Here is a 15,882-nt window from a genome sequence, read left to right as displayed (position 1 = left end):
GTGTACTATTCTCTATGAATCCACTGATTTTTCCAAAACTTGGATTTTTCCTCCTCTTCATAAACACAATGCAATGATATTATTTGGCATTATTTTAGGTCTTCATCATTTTTTAGGTCATTTAGGAGAAAATGAAAATGAATTAATGCTTTTGGGTTATGTTAAAGTTGACATAATTGAATTTTATGTTTAAAAAAAGGGCTAAAGTCTGTTTAGTCCTTGTACTATGCCTCTCTCATCGTTTCAGTCTCTGACATTCCAATTTAATCTGAAAAGTCCCTGAGGTCTCAATTTCCGTCTAATAGGTCATTTCCGCGGGAAATTAGAAATTGGCATTGAGTGAAATGTCCAATATACCCCTCAGTTATTTCTTTTTTCTTTTTTAATTTATTTTTTTCCTTTTTTTCTTTTTCCTTTTTAATTTTTTTTTTCTTTTTTCTTTTTCCTTTTTAATTTCATTTTTCCTTTTTTTATTTTTATTTTTTTCCTTTTTCCATTTTAATTTCTTTTTTTTCTTTTTTTTTTCCTTTTTAATTTCTTTTTTTCATTTTTTTCTTTTTCCTTTTTAATTTTTTTTTTGATTTTTTTTCATTTTTCCTTTTTAATTTCTTTTTTTTTCCTTTTTAATTTCTTTTTTTCCTTTTTTCTTTTTTGCTATTTCTTCTTTTTTTCTTGTTCCTTTTTAATTTTTTTTCCTTTTTAAGTTCTTTTTTCTTTTTCGTTTTGCCTACTTTCTACTTCCTCAACCCACCAATCCCATTCCAATCAAACTCCACAACCCATATGTTTCCCAATCAGCTCGGAAATTCGCTGCTAAACCACTCCCCTCTTGTTTTCACAGCCTACTTCTCTCTCTCACACTCAAATCCCATTTTCTCTCTCCACATCAAGCCTCAATTTGGAAACTTTTCACTGAAATTTACCATTTTTTAACTTTTCACTGAAAACTACCATTTTTTCAAACTCTGAGGTTTTTGGGTCTTGCTCAAAATGGTGATTTGGATTTTGGGTTTGGTTGAAATGGTGATTTTTGATGGCCAAGTTGACAAAAACCAGAAGTGAAGAAGAAGAATAGTGATGGAAAAGAAAAATGGCCGCTGGCGTGGAGAACAAGAATTGGGGTTTCGGGTCGATCTGGATTGGTTCGCTGACATGGCGCTACTGATGTAGCAGAATACGATGGTCATTAAAAAGAAAAAAGAAAAAAGAAAAAAGAAAAAAGAAAAAAGAAAAAAGAAAAAAGAAAAAAGAAAAAAGAAAAAAGAAAAAAGAAAAAAGAAAAAAGAAAAAAGAAAAAAGAAAAAAGAAAAAAGAAAAAAGGAAAAAAGAAATTAAAAAGGAAAAATGAAAAATAAAAAAAGGAAAAAATAAATTAAAAAGAAAAATAAATTAAAATGGAAAAAGGAAAAAAAGAAAAATAAAAGGAAAAAGAAAAAAAAGAAATTAAAAATGAAAAAGAAAAAAGAAACAAGAAAAAAAAGAAATTAAAAAGGAAAAAGCAAAAAGAAAAAAAAAGAAATTAAAATGGAAAAAGGAAAAAAAATAAAAATAAAAAAAGGAAAAAAGAAATTAAAATGGAAAAAGGAAAAAAAATAAAAATAAAAAAAGGAAAAATGAAATTAAAAAGGAAAAAGAAAAAAAAATTAAAAAGGAAAAAGAAAAAAAGGAAAAAAATAAATTAAAAAGGAAAAAAAAGAAAAAAGAAATAACTGAGGTGTATATTGGACATTTCACCCAAGGCGAATTCCTAATTTCCCGCGGAAATGACCTATTAGACGGAAATTGAGACCTCAAGAACTTTTCAGATTAAATTGGAATGTCAGGGACTGAAACGATGAGAGAGGCGTAGTACAGGGACTAAACAGATTTTAGCCCTTAAAAAAATTTAGTTGTACGAGACTAGTTTCAATGGAGTACTCTCATGGGTGTTCACTATATGATTACTATATTTCTTAAACATAAAATTCGAATATTTCACCTTCAACATAACCCATAAGCATTAATTCATACCTATAAAATTATGAAGAAAATCAACCCACAAACTCATGTTTTTTTATTATGTTTTTATACATATATTCTAAATGTCAATTTTATCCTTACATTTAACAGAAAAATTAACAGAAGTACCAAAGTGTCAAACGGAGTCTAACTTCAAGTACCAAACTGTCTCCTTTAATACATCAGGTATCAAACTGTCCAAGTAGCAATACCTCAGGTACCATAGGAGGAATTTACCCATTTAAGATATTCGAATGATGTTAAGGGTTGCTCTACTAGAGCATAATCTGTTACGTACATCATTCTAATGCTCTACTAAAGCATATTGTAGCGCATTGTATTACCCTCGCAATTAAACCCTGTAAGCTTAATTGATTAGTCGTTAATAGCAATGACAAGTAGGGGTTTCCTGCAGAGGATTGTATCTAAACGTATGCTAGTCTTGACTCAATTTTATACTAAACTCTAAACTACACACCAAACTGAATGACATTAATTATTAAGCTAGACTCAACAAAAAATTACGAAAATATATAGGCATAAAGTAGACACACTAAAATATATATGCACAAAATTTGGAGTTAATCGGGGATTTGAGCAGTTTTACGTACGTTCATTTTCAATTAGTTTACAACCTTCACATTATTTATGAAGTTGTAAATAACTTCTCTGCAATTGAAATTGGAAAAGGACTCCATTGGAGACTTGGAGTAAACTAGAAGAACATTCACCATCGAAGTAAATTCTAAGAAAAAGGTCACAAAAGTTGTCCAAACTCGGAAGCAAAAATAATGGTTGTAGTACCCGTTTCACACACTGGTTTTCCTCATCTTTAATTTGTATTGTAATAATAACCAAAAAAAGTCTTGGTTTTCGGAGGTAGATACCTAATTTTGTAGGGCCAAATAAAATCATTATGCATGTTTGGTTTAATCACACTTCCACATAGATCGATTCATTTATCTATCCATATTGTGTGTGAGCAAAAAGGAGGAACACCTTACCTACATAAAAGAACCATTGTTCGCTGAATTTCCAAGGTCTAAACCTTTTATACCATAACTTGTCGTCATTTAATCAACTCATAGTTGGAAATTTCTTTTAGTTAGATATGTCATTTACTTACTTAGGCTAGGGTTCCAATGTTTAGAGAAAGTCACAAATGGGTTTAGAGCTATTTTGCACAAATGTTTACCAGTATGGATCGACTCTTTCTATATAAGGCGAGTCGGCTTGATATATGCTTGGGCTCAACGGTCCTCACACAGGTGCACAATTAGCCTGAGCTTGAAATTAATATCAGTTGGATGGACAATGTTCTTACTTTCAACCCTTGCTTGTAATAGTGTTGTGCTCCCATGTCAGAACTCGGAATTAGGTGGCACGGTCTTGGTGTCAAGAACTTTTTAGGCATAAATAGTAAGGCTCAGCATAAATGACCGAAAATCTGAAAAACAGCACCGATTCGATCCGGACCGGCCGGTTCGGTCTGAGTTTTTTTGTGTGAAAATTGAGGGTTTTCGGGTTGGGTCGGGCCTAGTGTGCTTGTTTGCCTGTCCCATCCCGGTCCTTGATTTTGGATGACTTTGTGGACTGAAAAATCCTAAGTGTTACACGTGTTTCCTATTTATAGGTCAGTTTTTTGAGTCTATGCTCTTCCCATAACATGACCACAAGTGATAAAAAATAATAACAAAACAATCAAACCCTAAATCCCTAAATTAGAAAATCGAATTCACTCATTCAGCTCTCCTCTCCTACTCAGCCTCTGGGCTGTGGACGGCTAGACCTCTCCATTTCTCCTATAAAATATCCAGTCATCTCAGTATCCAAACCTACTCTCCGAATCACCTGGTAAGCAACCTGACGTCATGACTTCTGTAGTTAGATCTTCTTTATATGGTCCATAAATGTGCTTTAATTGTTATCGTATTTTGAATCTTTGATTGCAAAGTTCTTAATTTGAGCTGTCTGTTATGACTTCTGACTATGAAGATATCAAATTCATAGCTTGAATTATGTGCGTTGACGTTGTGGCACATATGTTTTGCTAGTGATTAGTGAAGCATCTCATAGACTCAGGTTGTGAATTTAAAGTAATGATGTAGATACCTCTTGCATTACGATGATTCGATGAATTTAAAGTCATGGATTATATATTTGTATATTTGCGAATTGGTTTTTGCTCTCTTGAATTTTGAGAATATTGACTTGTTCTCGTCGAAACTTGAAACTGTGCTGATGAAACATTAACTCTTTTAATTTTTATGGACTTTTGAACAGGAGATTCGACTAGTTAAGTAATCAGCTCCTGCTCGGCTACTCCTCTCTCTTCGATGTCAAGCTAATAGAATTCGAGCCACTCGGACTTAGCTCTACCATCACCTGTTAGTTCTCATTCTCAAGGTCTAGAAGCTGATAGAGGTGGTGAGAATCATGAGATTGTTGCTGTCTCCCAACAAGGTGAGAATAAGGAACTAGAAGTTGCAGTAGAAGGTCAAGAAGAAGGTGCACCAACTCAGGCATCCCAGGGTGAGCCGAAAAAGAGAAAAAGAGAAAGGCAAACTAAGAAGGCTACCCCAAGGTCGTGGGTGTGGGAGTATTATGACAAGTACGACAGTTCACTATTCAAAGAGAAAGATGGGATCAAAGAGCAAGTTGGATTTGAGAAACGCGCAAAATGCAAGTATTGTGGCACTGACCTTGGTGTTGATTCTTCTTTTAATGGTACCAGTACTTTGCGTAGACATGTTGAAAAGGTTTGTAAGAAGTATGGTAGGGAGAATTTAGAAGACACACAACAAGTGTTAATTAGTGATGGACAAACTGAACCACCTTAAATGTTAACAAACGCCGGACACAAGAAGCTAGCTTGTGTCCAAGCTGCTTATGAAATGATAGTTAATTATAGATGAACTATCATTTAACCAAATTGAGAATGAAGGGTTTAGGTGGTTCTGCAAGGTAGCTGTTTCTCGATTTGAGGTGCCTTCTAGGAGAAAAATAGTAAGGTGTTTCTTGGAGATGTATGAGAGGAAGAAAGATGAGCTTAGGATGCATTTAAGTAGCCACAGAGTGTGCTTAACTACATATACGTGGACATCTGTACAAAACATCAACTACATGGTGTTAACAGCACACTTCATAGATTATGGTTGGAAATTGCACAAGAGAATCCTGAATTGTTGTGTAATCCCCAATCACAAAGGGACAACAATAGGAAAGATTTTAGAAAATTGTTTGGTGCAGTGGAAGATAGATAAGGTTTTGATCGACTGTGTCTGTTGATAATTCTAGTGCAAATAAGGTCGCAATAGATTATCTAAAAAGGAAAGTGGCAGGATGGAAGAACCCCCCAATGTTTGGTGGCAAGTTCATGCATGTGGTGTTTGGCTCACATCTTGAATATTATTGTTAGGGCTGGTTTGTTTATTATGGGCAGAAGCTATGCAACAATTAGAAATGCTATGAAATATATTAGAAGTAGTTCTAATAGATTGGACTGCTTTAAGTTATGCATTGAAAAGGAGGAGTTGGAAAGTCAAAAAATTCCTGTGTTGGATGTTCCAACATGTTGGAATTCGACATTTTTAATGCTTGACACAACTGTAGAGTTGAGGATAGTTTTTGATAGGTTGTCTGAGGAGGCTAGGAAGAGCAGAAGTATTTGGGGTACTTTGATGAAGATGAAAGTGTTGAGGAGAAAGGTTCTAAAAATCGGTAGGCGTTAGTCGGGCGGTGGCTGATACGTCTAAAAGATGCACAACTTAAACCTTGCACTCAAATATCATCGTTGGTAATATAGTGATCAAGCAAAGGTCATTACCCACTGAAGATTGTTCCTAAACTGCTAATCAAATGTCACAAACTACTCTAAACTATGCTACTTAACAGTTAACGAAAAGAAATTATTTAACTAACCTAGACTAGATGAAATTTTCTGAAAATTTAACAGGACACTAAAGACACATATAAATACATGTACCCAAAATTTCAGGAAAATTGGAGTTGATTTGATACCTGAAACAATTCACGTAAAACTGAACATAGAAAGATAACAAAGCAGAAACAGATTTTATAACTTTAAAGCTATTGATAGAAACAAAGCTAAGGACTCATTCTCTACCACCAAACATACTTAGTCATATTAAAGCTCAGTTATGAAATCCTAATTCTCAATTGAATTTACCTGAAATTAACTCACAAGCTCGAATTAACCCATTACCCTGGCCTTTCTTAGTTCCTCATTAAGTGAATACAAGCTCACCACTTAATCTATTTTCAATTATGCAACCTAGACAAGCTCGCTAAGTTTAACATATCAAAATCATTAAGCAAGAAAAGGGTTTTGATAAATCTAGGGTCACAATTACGTTGGTAGTCTTGCTAATCCTAGGGTTTGAGTCACATGTAATTCGAGAAAATATTTTGCTACTCAATTGGAATGAACGCACGACATATACGAATCTAGTGTTACTCCTAGCATTAGAACCATAACTTATTCATTTAGTTGCGCACCTAAACAAAAAAATAAAGATTCATCTTGTAAACACAGTGAAACAAACACTCAATTGACAATATAGAAAACCAAAAACTGAATTGTCATCAATATGAATTGAACATGTTCGGGGCTTTGAAATCTCCCCTAGCTACAAAAGGATTTAGCTAGACATAGTCGTGAAGAAAACAAAAACTGGAAGAAAGGAAGAGGAAGAGATGATGGCAGAAAGGATGTCGTTCTTTTTCCTCTTGTGCGGCACACCTACGTCTAAACTGAATGTCTCTCTCTCAAAATCTCCTCTCTAATCTCCCCTTGCTGTCCATTCCAGCCCCTGCTCTTATAGAGCTCCTACCACCATGTATTACGGCTGGAAATATCTTGTCAAAGATTATTGTGTGCTGCAACTTTGCCAAAGATTGTGTGCTGCAACTTTGCCAAAGATTGTGTGCTGCAACTTTGCCAAGGATTAGTGGACATGAGCTTCAGTTTGTCAAGATTAATTGCTGCAGCTGCTGTCAAAGACGCATGTGTGCTGCAAATGCTGTCAAAGATTGTGTGCTGCAGCTTTGCCAACTGTCAGATTCTCGGACTGCTCGACCTTGATGTACTAAATTGGCCATAACTTCTTGTAGAAAAATGATATGGAAAAACTGTTAAAAGTTCTGGAAACTAGACATCCAAGGATTTCCAACCATATAAAGCTCACTGTCTGGTTCGTGCTGAGCCGTTCTCAGTTTCATGTTGAAGTTGACTAATCTGCACAGGCAGATTTACTGATTTAGCTTCCTTTCTTCTACTTTGCTCCATAACACCTACAAAACATAAAAATAAAGTAAATGACTCATATAGATGGAAAACTAGCTAAGAAAACATGAAGAAATCAATATAAAATCATGTACATTTATGAGCTTATCAGTAGCCAAGGGACTAGCGCCTAGAAGTCTAGGCGGTTTTGTATTTTAAAATTTTTATTTTATTTTTATAGCATCTATTTATATATTGACTAATTAATATACTTCTATATAGAACCTCACTTAATTGGCAAAGTTTGCATAACCATAGTCTAACAACTTTGCTAAACAAAATGGAAGAAACTCTCAAAATTGCAGTACTCCTAGTCTGAATCAGTTCAATGAAAATGAAGATAACAACATTAACAACAAAACACCACACTGCCATGTAGTGTGCTCGCTTAAAAAGTTAATTAAAAAGAAAGTCTGCAACTTGAGTTCAAACTAGATCAAAGCACACAGCGCACTGATCACCACCATTTTCTATGTTTGGATATTCTCCAAGAATTTCTCCCCCCAAAATAAGATCATCCACTTGATTTTCCAAACAATGAGCAATTGTTTTAATAAACATTAAACAACCAGCAATTGCATTAATGAAACCCTAGTCAATTGATTCAATTCCAAACAATATGCAACTGCAGCAAGCCAAGCGTGGATTTCATATACCCAATTAATAAGAAACAATAATTTCAGAAAACCCAATCAATTACTCAAATCAATAGACCCAATCAAAAACTGAAGAAAATTTATTGAAAACTGAATAACAAGAAGAGACAAAGACGAAGGTTGAAGAATGAGAGGGAGGAGCAATATCAGAGATGAAGTTCTGAGCCTCGGAATTGGATTGAGAAGTCAGGTAGTGGGGAGAGAGAGAAGCACACGGTGGTCAACGGGCAGAGTCGCGGTCACTATGGTGGTCAATTGAGAGAGGCTGATTTCATTGGGTTTTGGATTGACAAAGATGCAGATCGTGTCTCGCAGTTACAGAGAGGAGCAGGCCGGAAAAAAAAAATATATATATGAAGATCAAAATCTACCTAGACGAGCCGCTTAGCACCCAACCACCACCCGCCCAGGTGATTAATCAACTGCCCAACTCCACCGATTTGACATTAATCGAGTTGGAGAGCTGAGTTTTAGAACACTGTTGAGGAGGAAGAAGAGATTGAAGTTGAAGTTCAGAACAAAAAAAAAAAAAAATCAAAAACTCCAAAGTGAAGCCACCAGTTGATGCAAATTGGGATAAAGCTGAAATTTTTGTTAAGTTCTTGAGGGTCTTTTATGATGTGACAATGAGAATTAGTGCAACCAAATACCTCACTGCTCACAAGGCTTTTCATGACATTGTCGCAATACAAGCGGAGATTGATGTACTCTTTGTGTAGCTGAGATGAGTGATGGAAGTGTAACAGAAAAAATAATGGTTGAGATGGTAGTGAAGATGAGATCAAAATTTAGAAAGTATTGATGATATGAATCAGTTGTTGTTGGTAGCCCTTGTCTTGGATCCCAAGTTCAAGTTGAAAAATATAAGTCATATTTGTATTGAAATGCTAATTAAATTATGATGCTGAGACAGTGAAAGCAAAGTACAATGAAGTTAAAGAGCTGTTGTTGTCCTTAACTGATCTGCATGCAACATCAAATAGTGCCTCTTCAAAAGTAGCAGTGTAACAAGCTATGTGGTTTTCAGCAGCATAAAAGCAACAACCACATCTTTGAAGTCCAAGAATAAGAAAATGTCTGGAAAAATGGCTGAGATGTTAGAAGCGTGGCAGAGAGCCCTAGCAGAATCTGAAGAAGATGTTGCTGAGAGTGAAGTGGATAGGTACCTCCTTGATCCAATGGAGAAGCCTAAAGAAGATGAAGAGTGGAAGCTGCTTATACGGTGGAAGATAAATGGCTGCATATCCAAACCTTGCTGCTGTTGCAAGGGATGTACTTGCAATCCAAGTCAGCACAGTTGCATTAATTTGTGTTGGCATTAATTTGTTTGCATAATTGGATAAAAAAAGAAAGATCAATCTGACATTCAATATTATCCAAGAATAGAAGAGCTTGAATTTTATGAGAAAATGGAAAGAGGTACAACTACTTATTTGTTTTGAATCTTTGTTATTTTTTTTTCCTCATTTACCATTATTTCACTTGTTAATTTGATGGCTGACATTCTAACCATAATTTAAATGTCTCATTGTTTTTTGTAGATCATGTACAAGACAAGGGAAAACAAGTGGTGGTTGAAACTGAAGATGTTCCAGCAACTGCAGCTGGAACCTCAAAGTCTGCAAAAGTCTCCAATAAAAGTGTGGTTGCAACTCCTTCAAAGACAAGTGCAGGAGGAACCTCAAAAACTGATAAAGTCAGTAAATTAGTGGCATCAAAGAAATCTAAAGGTACTTAATTAGTTAACTTATTAACTGTGAATGTGATTTGAACTTTGAAACTTTGAATTGAATGTTTGCGTATTGTACATTTAAAGTCCCATGCTTTCCGTTGGTCTAGGTTTTGGTACAGACCCCCCTCCTACGTCCGCGAGGGATTTCATTCCTGACCTCAACGCGAGTCCCGCTCTCGAGGCTCTCATAATAGAGATAGAGGAGAATGTACTGTAAATCAGTAATCAGTGTGTGACTTTGCCTTTGCTTCATGACTTGTGTAAGAAAAAAAAATGAAGAGCAGCTACTTGGAAGTTGTGACCTTTGATGAAGTGTTTGATGATTTGATCTCGGAGTTGTTTTACTTTAATTTGTTTCAGTCAGTTCAGTACTTCAGTTTAGTTTGTTTTCTTTGTTTTTAATTTGTTTCGACAATTAGACATGGAGAGTTGGTTACTGGTTAGTCACTCAGTTGGAGACTTGGACAATGATTGTTTAACCTTAACTTATGGCTTTGCACTCAGCAGAATGGTTGTTTAATTTGAGAAAAGTTTTCAGTTGCTGACTTGGTCTTGAGTGTTGATTGTTGAATAGTTGTTGACTAATGTTCAGTGTTATTGGCGTTCAGTTGGTTTGAATTGTTGAATACTTGAATCCTGAATGTTTGTAGCCTTACTGTTTCAACTATGAAGTGTGAACTGTGAAATCTAGAAATCTGAAATTGTCTGTTAAGTAGGTTTTAAGCAGGTTTAGGCAGGAACCTAAACCCGGCACCGGCCAGTTCTGTGTTGGTCCGGGTTCAAGCCGAACCTTGATTTTAGAAACTGCAGGCCAGACCCGAAATCCTTCCCTGCGGTCCGGTCCCGATCCCTAAAAAGACGGTGCCAATCCGGGACCGTGCCCAAGCCTAATAAATAGAGCCTTTTAAGAAAAGAATTTTTGGGATACTTTATGAGCCAAAGCTAACAATGACTTGAGCCTTATTTCATGGTGGGTATTTTGATCAAAATCGACAATCTTTCTTCTATTGCAATCTAGCCAGTCTTTCTTTATTGATGTCCAACTGGTCTAAAATTATTGGTTCAGGTGTGGAGATTTCATGCTTATCTATCGGATATGTCTATCGCTGAGCACTTTAATATTCTACCTTTAGTTGACAAATCTTAATTTCATATTTTTCAGACTTCATATTGTAAATATTCGTTCTTGGTTTAAACCACAAGCTCTAATTTTACTTGTACTAGAAAGGTTCCCGCGCTATGCAGCTGAAATTGTTATTGTTAACCAATTTGTATGCAAAGTTCATCGAAAATGTATGATACATAGGTTATGAAAAAAAAACAATTATAAATTCAAGCTTATTTGTGAATACTTGTAAATCACCCCAAAACTAAATTTGTCTAATAACCTAGGATGAAAACTACCAACACCTAAATAATCACATCAGCATTTCATTGACATTTACAGACATCAATAGTAGTATAAGTTAAATCAATTTCACACAAAACTACATAAATGTGCTTCTTAGTAGTAGAATGTGTATGGATAGGGAGCAACACAATTCATACATGTGCTTGTTCTAGATGCCTGAACTGCTCCTTCCACTTTACCCGATCTTGAATTTTCTGATCTTCCTCCTCTACTCTGAGAATCATCTCATCCCTTCCTCATAGTTCTTTTGATATATGTATTGGCTTTCTTCTCTACTTCCAAACATTTCTTATATGAATCAAATTATAATTCACCTTCTTTTCTTCTCCTGAACATCAATTTGCATCCTTCTATTGCAATGGCTACCTATATACACATAGGAGCTTGGTTCTGTCATAATGTGTTTCAAAAACCACGAAACCATGGCAGTGACAATGGTTTCGATATCCTTGACCAGAGATTATTGCACTTTCAAATGGGGGTTGTCAAATGGTTAGTTTAGTTTGTAGTTTCTTATTTCTCATCCAAGTATCACTCCTGGTTGTATGCTTCATTTGCTCATTTTTTTTCTTCTTTTATGAGTTTGATCCCCATTTATATAATCAAATGATAAACAATAATACAATAATGAAGGGCATCTTTTCTTGATGCAGCAGTAAACCTTCTCCTTCAATGTAGTAATCTTTTGGAAAAGTAAATGCTAGGTTGGCAAAGCATGAAAAATCAGCATCGGGAGTATAGAGAAGACAATCCAATCCCAAAGCTTGCTTTAATTGCCTTACAACTGCAAACCAAACCCTTCCGATTAGTGTCGAAGAAGTGAAACATAAATTAGAAGCTTTACGTCCCTAGCCAAGATTGAAGTTCATATAAAATTCTTTGTTATTGATTATATCGAAAACCATAATATAAATCTTATGAAGCAATAGTATTAGTGTCATCTTGTCAGACCCAACACCTCCGAATTGCAAATTTGCATCACTATCTGTCCAATTGGAATATCTCCATCTTGATTTACAAAGACTGATACTTTTTTTCATTAGAATCAATGCATTTTAATACACTGATTGATTTACTTCAATGATTTCACCCAGAATTAAAACCAATCATAATTAAAAAAGACAGAATTCAAAATAGTAAGGAGAAAGTAAGACCTGAAATTCGAAAAACAAAGTCTCTTCGCTACAGTCTCTTCGTAAAATATCCTGAAATTCAAAAATCAATTAATTTTTGACACAAATCACAAAAATCCAATCTAAGATGAATTAATTTTGAGAGACGGAATAAGATCAGAGAAATTGCAAAACAGAAAACCTTTTATCAGGTTTAATGAAATAGAGACTCAAGGCTTACCAAGTTTTGATGAAGGTTGATCTTGATGGCGAAGTTAAAACTGTGTAAGAGCTAAAGTTGGTGCAGACAGATGGAGACGTGATAGATTTGGTTATATACTCATCTACTGCTGTTCGGTTTAGGAGGCAGAAGGGAGGAAGAGAAAGGAAAAAATAGGTCAGTTGCAGAGCCATAAAAAAAAATTCAAATGAGGGCAAAATCATCTTTTTGCTCACGAATGAACAGTGATGAACAGTTAACTCATCTTTTATATGTACGGGGGGGGGGGGGGGGTGTATTGTATTTGGATTTATGTGGACTTTTTTTAAATGATAGACTTTTTCAAAAGTCCATGGACTCTATAAAAAGTTCATAGACTTCTATTGATTTCTTAAAACCATTGACTTTTAGCATAGACTTTTTACTGATTTATAAAAATCTACAGACTTTATATGAATGACTTCTATAGATTTCACAATATTTACAAAAAAGAAAAAAAGAAAAAAAGCTAGTTTATGAGTCAGAGAATAGAATACGATGCAGTAGCTATGTTAACTAACGTCCATTAGCGTAGAAATCAGAGAAGCTCAAATAATGTTATGAAACAAACGTATAAGAAAATAAAGGAAAAATCTCCAAATATAATCAACCAAAAGGTACCAAAAATAAGAGACGGGAAAAAAAAAAGTTTCATGCTAAAGAAGCAGACGTCTCTGAAACAATGATATGATTTATTTTTCTCCTTCATTTTCACTTTCTTCATTGTTATTGTTTTCATTGTTGGCATTTGGTTGGGCATCTGTCCACATATGAGTAGCAATACTCATTCTCCATTCATTAGCATTTTCTCTCTGCTGATCTTGGGTTTGAAAATCATCCCATTCAAAATTATCTTCGTGATTGTCTATCGGATCTTCTTCTGGTTCGGGAGGAAATTCATCTGAACGGCATTCCTGTCGAAGAAAATTGTGCAGTCCTGCACAAGCCAAAACTAGCTCTGCTTGTGTCTTATATGAAAATGGTGGTGCTGATTTGAAGATTGTGAAACGCGACTTAAATATTCCAAATATTCTCTCAATTACATTCCTCAAGGAAGCATGACGAAGATTGAATAACTCAATTGCATTGACAGGATGGTTTCCTTCACCACCAAAATCTTTGAGATGATATCGAGTACCTCGAAATGGAGCTAAAAACCGGCGTCGATTTGGAAATCCGCAGTCCCCTAAGTAATATTTACCTAATAATAAAAAAATATATATGCAATTAGCATGTTATATGACATAAATTGTAATAAGTGTTCTGAACTTTTTTAATGCAAGTAAAACTATACCTGGTGGCACTTTGAGTCCATTTCGTCTAGAAATCGCATCATTCAATACTTTTGAATCATGAGCGGAACCCTCCCATCCACTAATTACATATGTGAACTGTAAATCAAAGTTACAAGCTGCTAATACATTTTGTGATATCTTCCCATGTCGATTTCGATATCTGCTAACCTCACGTCCAACTACCGTTGCTGGAATATGTGTGCCATCTATAGCTCCGACGCAATCCTGAAACAATGAAAAAAGATATAAAATAGTTGAAAAGAAAATGAAATAATATCTTCATTACTGTACAATGAAATAAATAACCATCCATAAAAGTTGCATTGCTTACCTTAAAGTAAGGATAAAACCTTGTACTTTCTCTTATGTTAGGTGGCACGGACTCAGGTTTAGCCATAAACTCCGGTGCTATTGTATTCAAGGCCTTCAAGACTTTGTTGAAACTTTTGCTAACAGTGAAATGAGATCGCTCAAATATCAGCCGAGCTTCACTGTATCGATTGTTTTGGCCGACAACAAGTAGAAAGGTTGCGAGCATTTCTTCAACACAAATGTGTCTTGTATCTCGCAAAGGTGTTTTCACTTTTAGGATGCTACATAATTTTTGAAAAACGTCAGGATACATTCTATACACCTCTCTAAAGATTTTCATAGTCAGTTCTACTCCGTTTTCCTTGAGTCCTGCTATGTGGTGGAGCTGGAGCATCTATACTGGTACCTTGGGAAGGTTGTTGTGATGACTCATTTTCATTTTGTACGAACATGTTAGTATTTCTATCAAAAACTAATCCATCTATGCCACCAATTCCCCAAGATTCATTTTCCTCCGCTCCAAATGTTGTTGCATCTGTATCATCACCTAGACTGATTGAGCCCATTCCAGTTGCAGTTCCATTTCCAACTGCAATTTTCAAGTCCTCATAGTCTGGAAAAGTTTCTGACCGAAAGTGCCCATGCGTTGGATGTGACTAGTAGGAAAAAAAAAACACAATTGTCAATATGATGATAAACATTTGAAGTAATTATAAATCCAAATTAGAATAAACAAAAAGGCAATAAGCTCACCTTCAAATAATCTGCCCATACTTCATCATCAGCAGTGAATCTTTTTGTGATGGGATCCCACCCAAATCCAGAACTATGGCGCATAAGCTGAGAGTAATTGGTGTATTGTTTCTTAAACCATTTCACTCTACTTTGGTAATGACTAAAAGTTATTTCATAACCAAGTTTTTCCTTAAGTTTAGGAAGTAGCTTCGCCTCTACTGTTTGTTTGCTTATCACACCATTAATATCACGAAATCCAAGTTTGGCGCCTTCAACCATAAGTTGAAGCAAAACGTTGCTTTCTTCAGTGTTCCAAGTTTTGTAATCCTTTCTTTTACCATTCCCTTGTGAATCTCCCATCTATACGATTGTGTAGAAGTAATCATACATGCAACTTTTATCAACCAAAACATTATAATTCAAAGCAATGTATGTACAACTTTGAAGTACCAGAAGCCATGAGAAAATGAGTCTTCAATAATAATATATATAAAAAAAAAAGAAGTATAGACCGGAAAAAAATTACAAGACCACTTCTGTGTCCTCTGTTTGTATCAATAAATTGTTGTTTCTTATGAATTAAGAAAAATATATGTAGTTATATGTTCCTATAGTCCGATCTAAAAAATAAGAATGAAAACAAACTAGAGATTAGTTTAGAGTGGACACTGCAACTTATTTATCTTAGACTTGTCAAGCAAGGCTAGCATGTTATATATTGAAATTTACTGCAACCTTGTCTAAGCTTATCTGATTAAGTTTATCTTTATGCCTTAAATTGCATGGTTTAGTTGGATTTGGGTGCAGCCCCAATTATGAGTTACATGATCGATATAAAAAAAAAATGCAATTATTAGTTGAAGACAGTCTTTTTTTCTACTATCAGGATCTGTCAATTGCTTAACTAGGAGATATTAAAAAAAAAAAATGCTTGTATGATCTGAATATCTGTTGCAGATTGCTGTGTCCATTCTTGACAGAAAAATTATTATTTCTTGATCTAAACTGTGCAGTTTGTAGATCAGAAATTTGATTAAATCCATGGAATCACATGAAACCTTTCAAGG

At 34.9% G+C, this 15,882-nt stretch overlaps 2 protein-coding genes across 2 annotated transcripts; both read right to left on the bottom strand.

The window, feature by feature from the left end:
- Nucleotides 1-13,121: 13,121 nt before the first annotated feature.
- Nucleotides 13,122-14,289, bottom strand: LOC133720285 (protein ALP1-like). Its single transcript, XM_062146515.1, has 3 exons — nucleotides 14,100-14,289; nucleotides 13,768-13,993; nucleotides 13,122-13,674 (listed from the first exon to the last, which is right to left on the bottom strand). The coding sequence occupies exons 1-3, from the start codon at nucleotides 14,163-14,165 to the stop codon at nucleotides 13,166-13,168; spliced, it is 801 nt and encodes a 266-aa protein (XP_062002499.1). The 5' UTR covers nucleotides 14,166-14,289; the 3' UTR covers nucleotides 13,122-13,165.
- A 117-nt stretch (nucleotides 14,290-14,406) lies between these two features.
- On the bottom strand, nucleotides 14,407-15,264 carry LOC133723140 (uncharacterized protein At2g29880-like). The gene is made up of 2 exons (XM_062149969.1): nucleotides 14,834-15,264; nucleotides 14,407-14,736 (listed from the first exon to the last, which is right to left on the bottom strand). Exons 1-2 carry the CDS (start codon nucleotides 15,173-15,175, stop codon nucleotides 14,407-14,409), a joined length of 672 nt encoding a protein of 223 aa, XP_062005953.1. The 5' UTR covers nucleotides 15,176-15,264.
- Between the last annotated feature and the right edge of the window lie 618 nt (nucleotides 15,265-15,882).

The sequence above is a fragment of the Rosa rugosa genome, chromosome 7 (assembly GCF_958449725.1).
Source record: "Rosa rugosa chromosome 7, drRosRugo1.1, whole genome shotgun sequence".
NCBI classification, from domain to species: domain Eukaryota; kingdom Viridiplantae; phylum Streptophyta; class Magnoliopsida; order Rosales; family Rosaceae; genus Rosa; species Rosa rugosa.
This window is presented reverse-complemented; position numbering and strand designations above follow the sequence as displayed.

What these genes read in the sequence shown, in the direction of transcription:
- LOC133720285 (XM_062146515.1), bottom strand. Translation starts at nt 14,165, where the DNA reads ATGGCTAAACCTGAGTCCGTGCCACCTAACATAAGAGAAAGTACAAGG. An exon ending in GGTTTTATCCTTACTTTAAG is followed by an intron (nt 13,994 to 14,099) that starts GTAAGCAATGCA and finishes TCATTGTTTCAG; the next exon opens with GATTGCGTCGGAGCTATAGA. An exon ending in TGGACTCAAAGTGCCACCAG is followed by an intron (nt 13,675 to 13,767) that starts GTATAGTTTTAC and finishes TTTTATTATTAG; the next exon opens with GTAAATATTACTTAGGGGAC.
- LOC133723140 (XM_062149969.1), bottom strand. Translation starts at nt 15,175, where the DNA reads ATGGGAGATTCACAAGGGAATGGTAAAAGAAAGGATTACAAAACTTGG. An exon ending in TATGGGCAGATTATTTGAAG is followed by an intron (nt 14,737 to 14,833) that starts GTGAGCTTATTG and finishes TTTTCCTACTAG; the next exon opens with TCACATCCAACGCATGGGCA.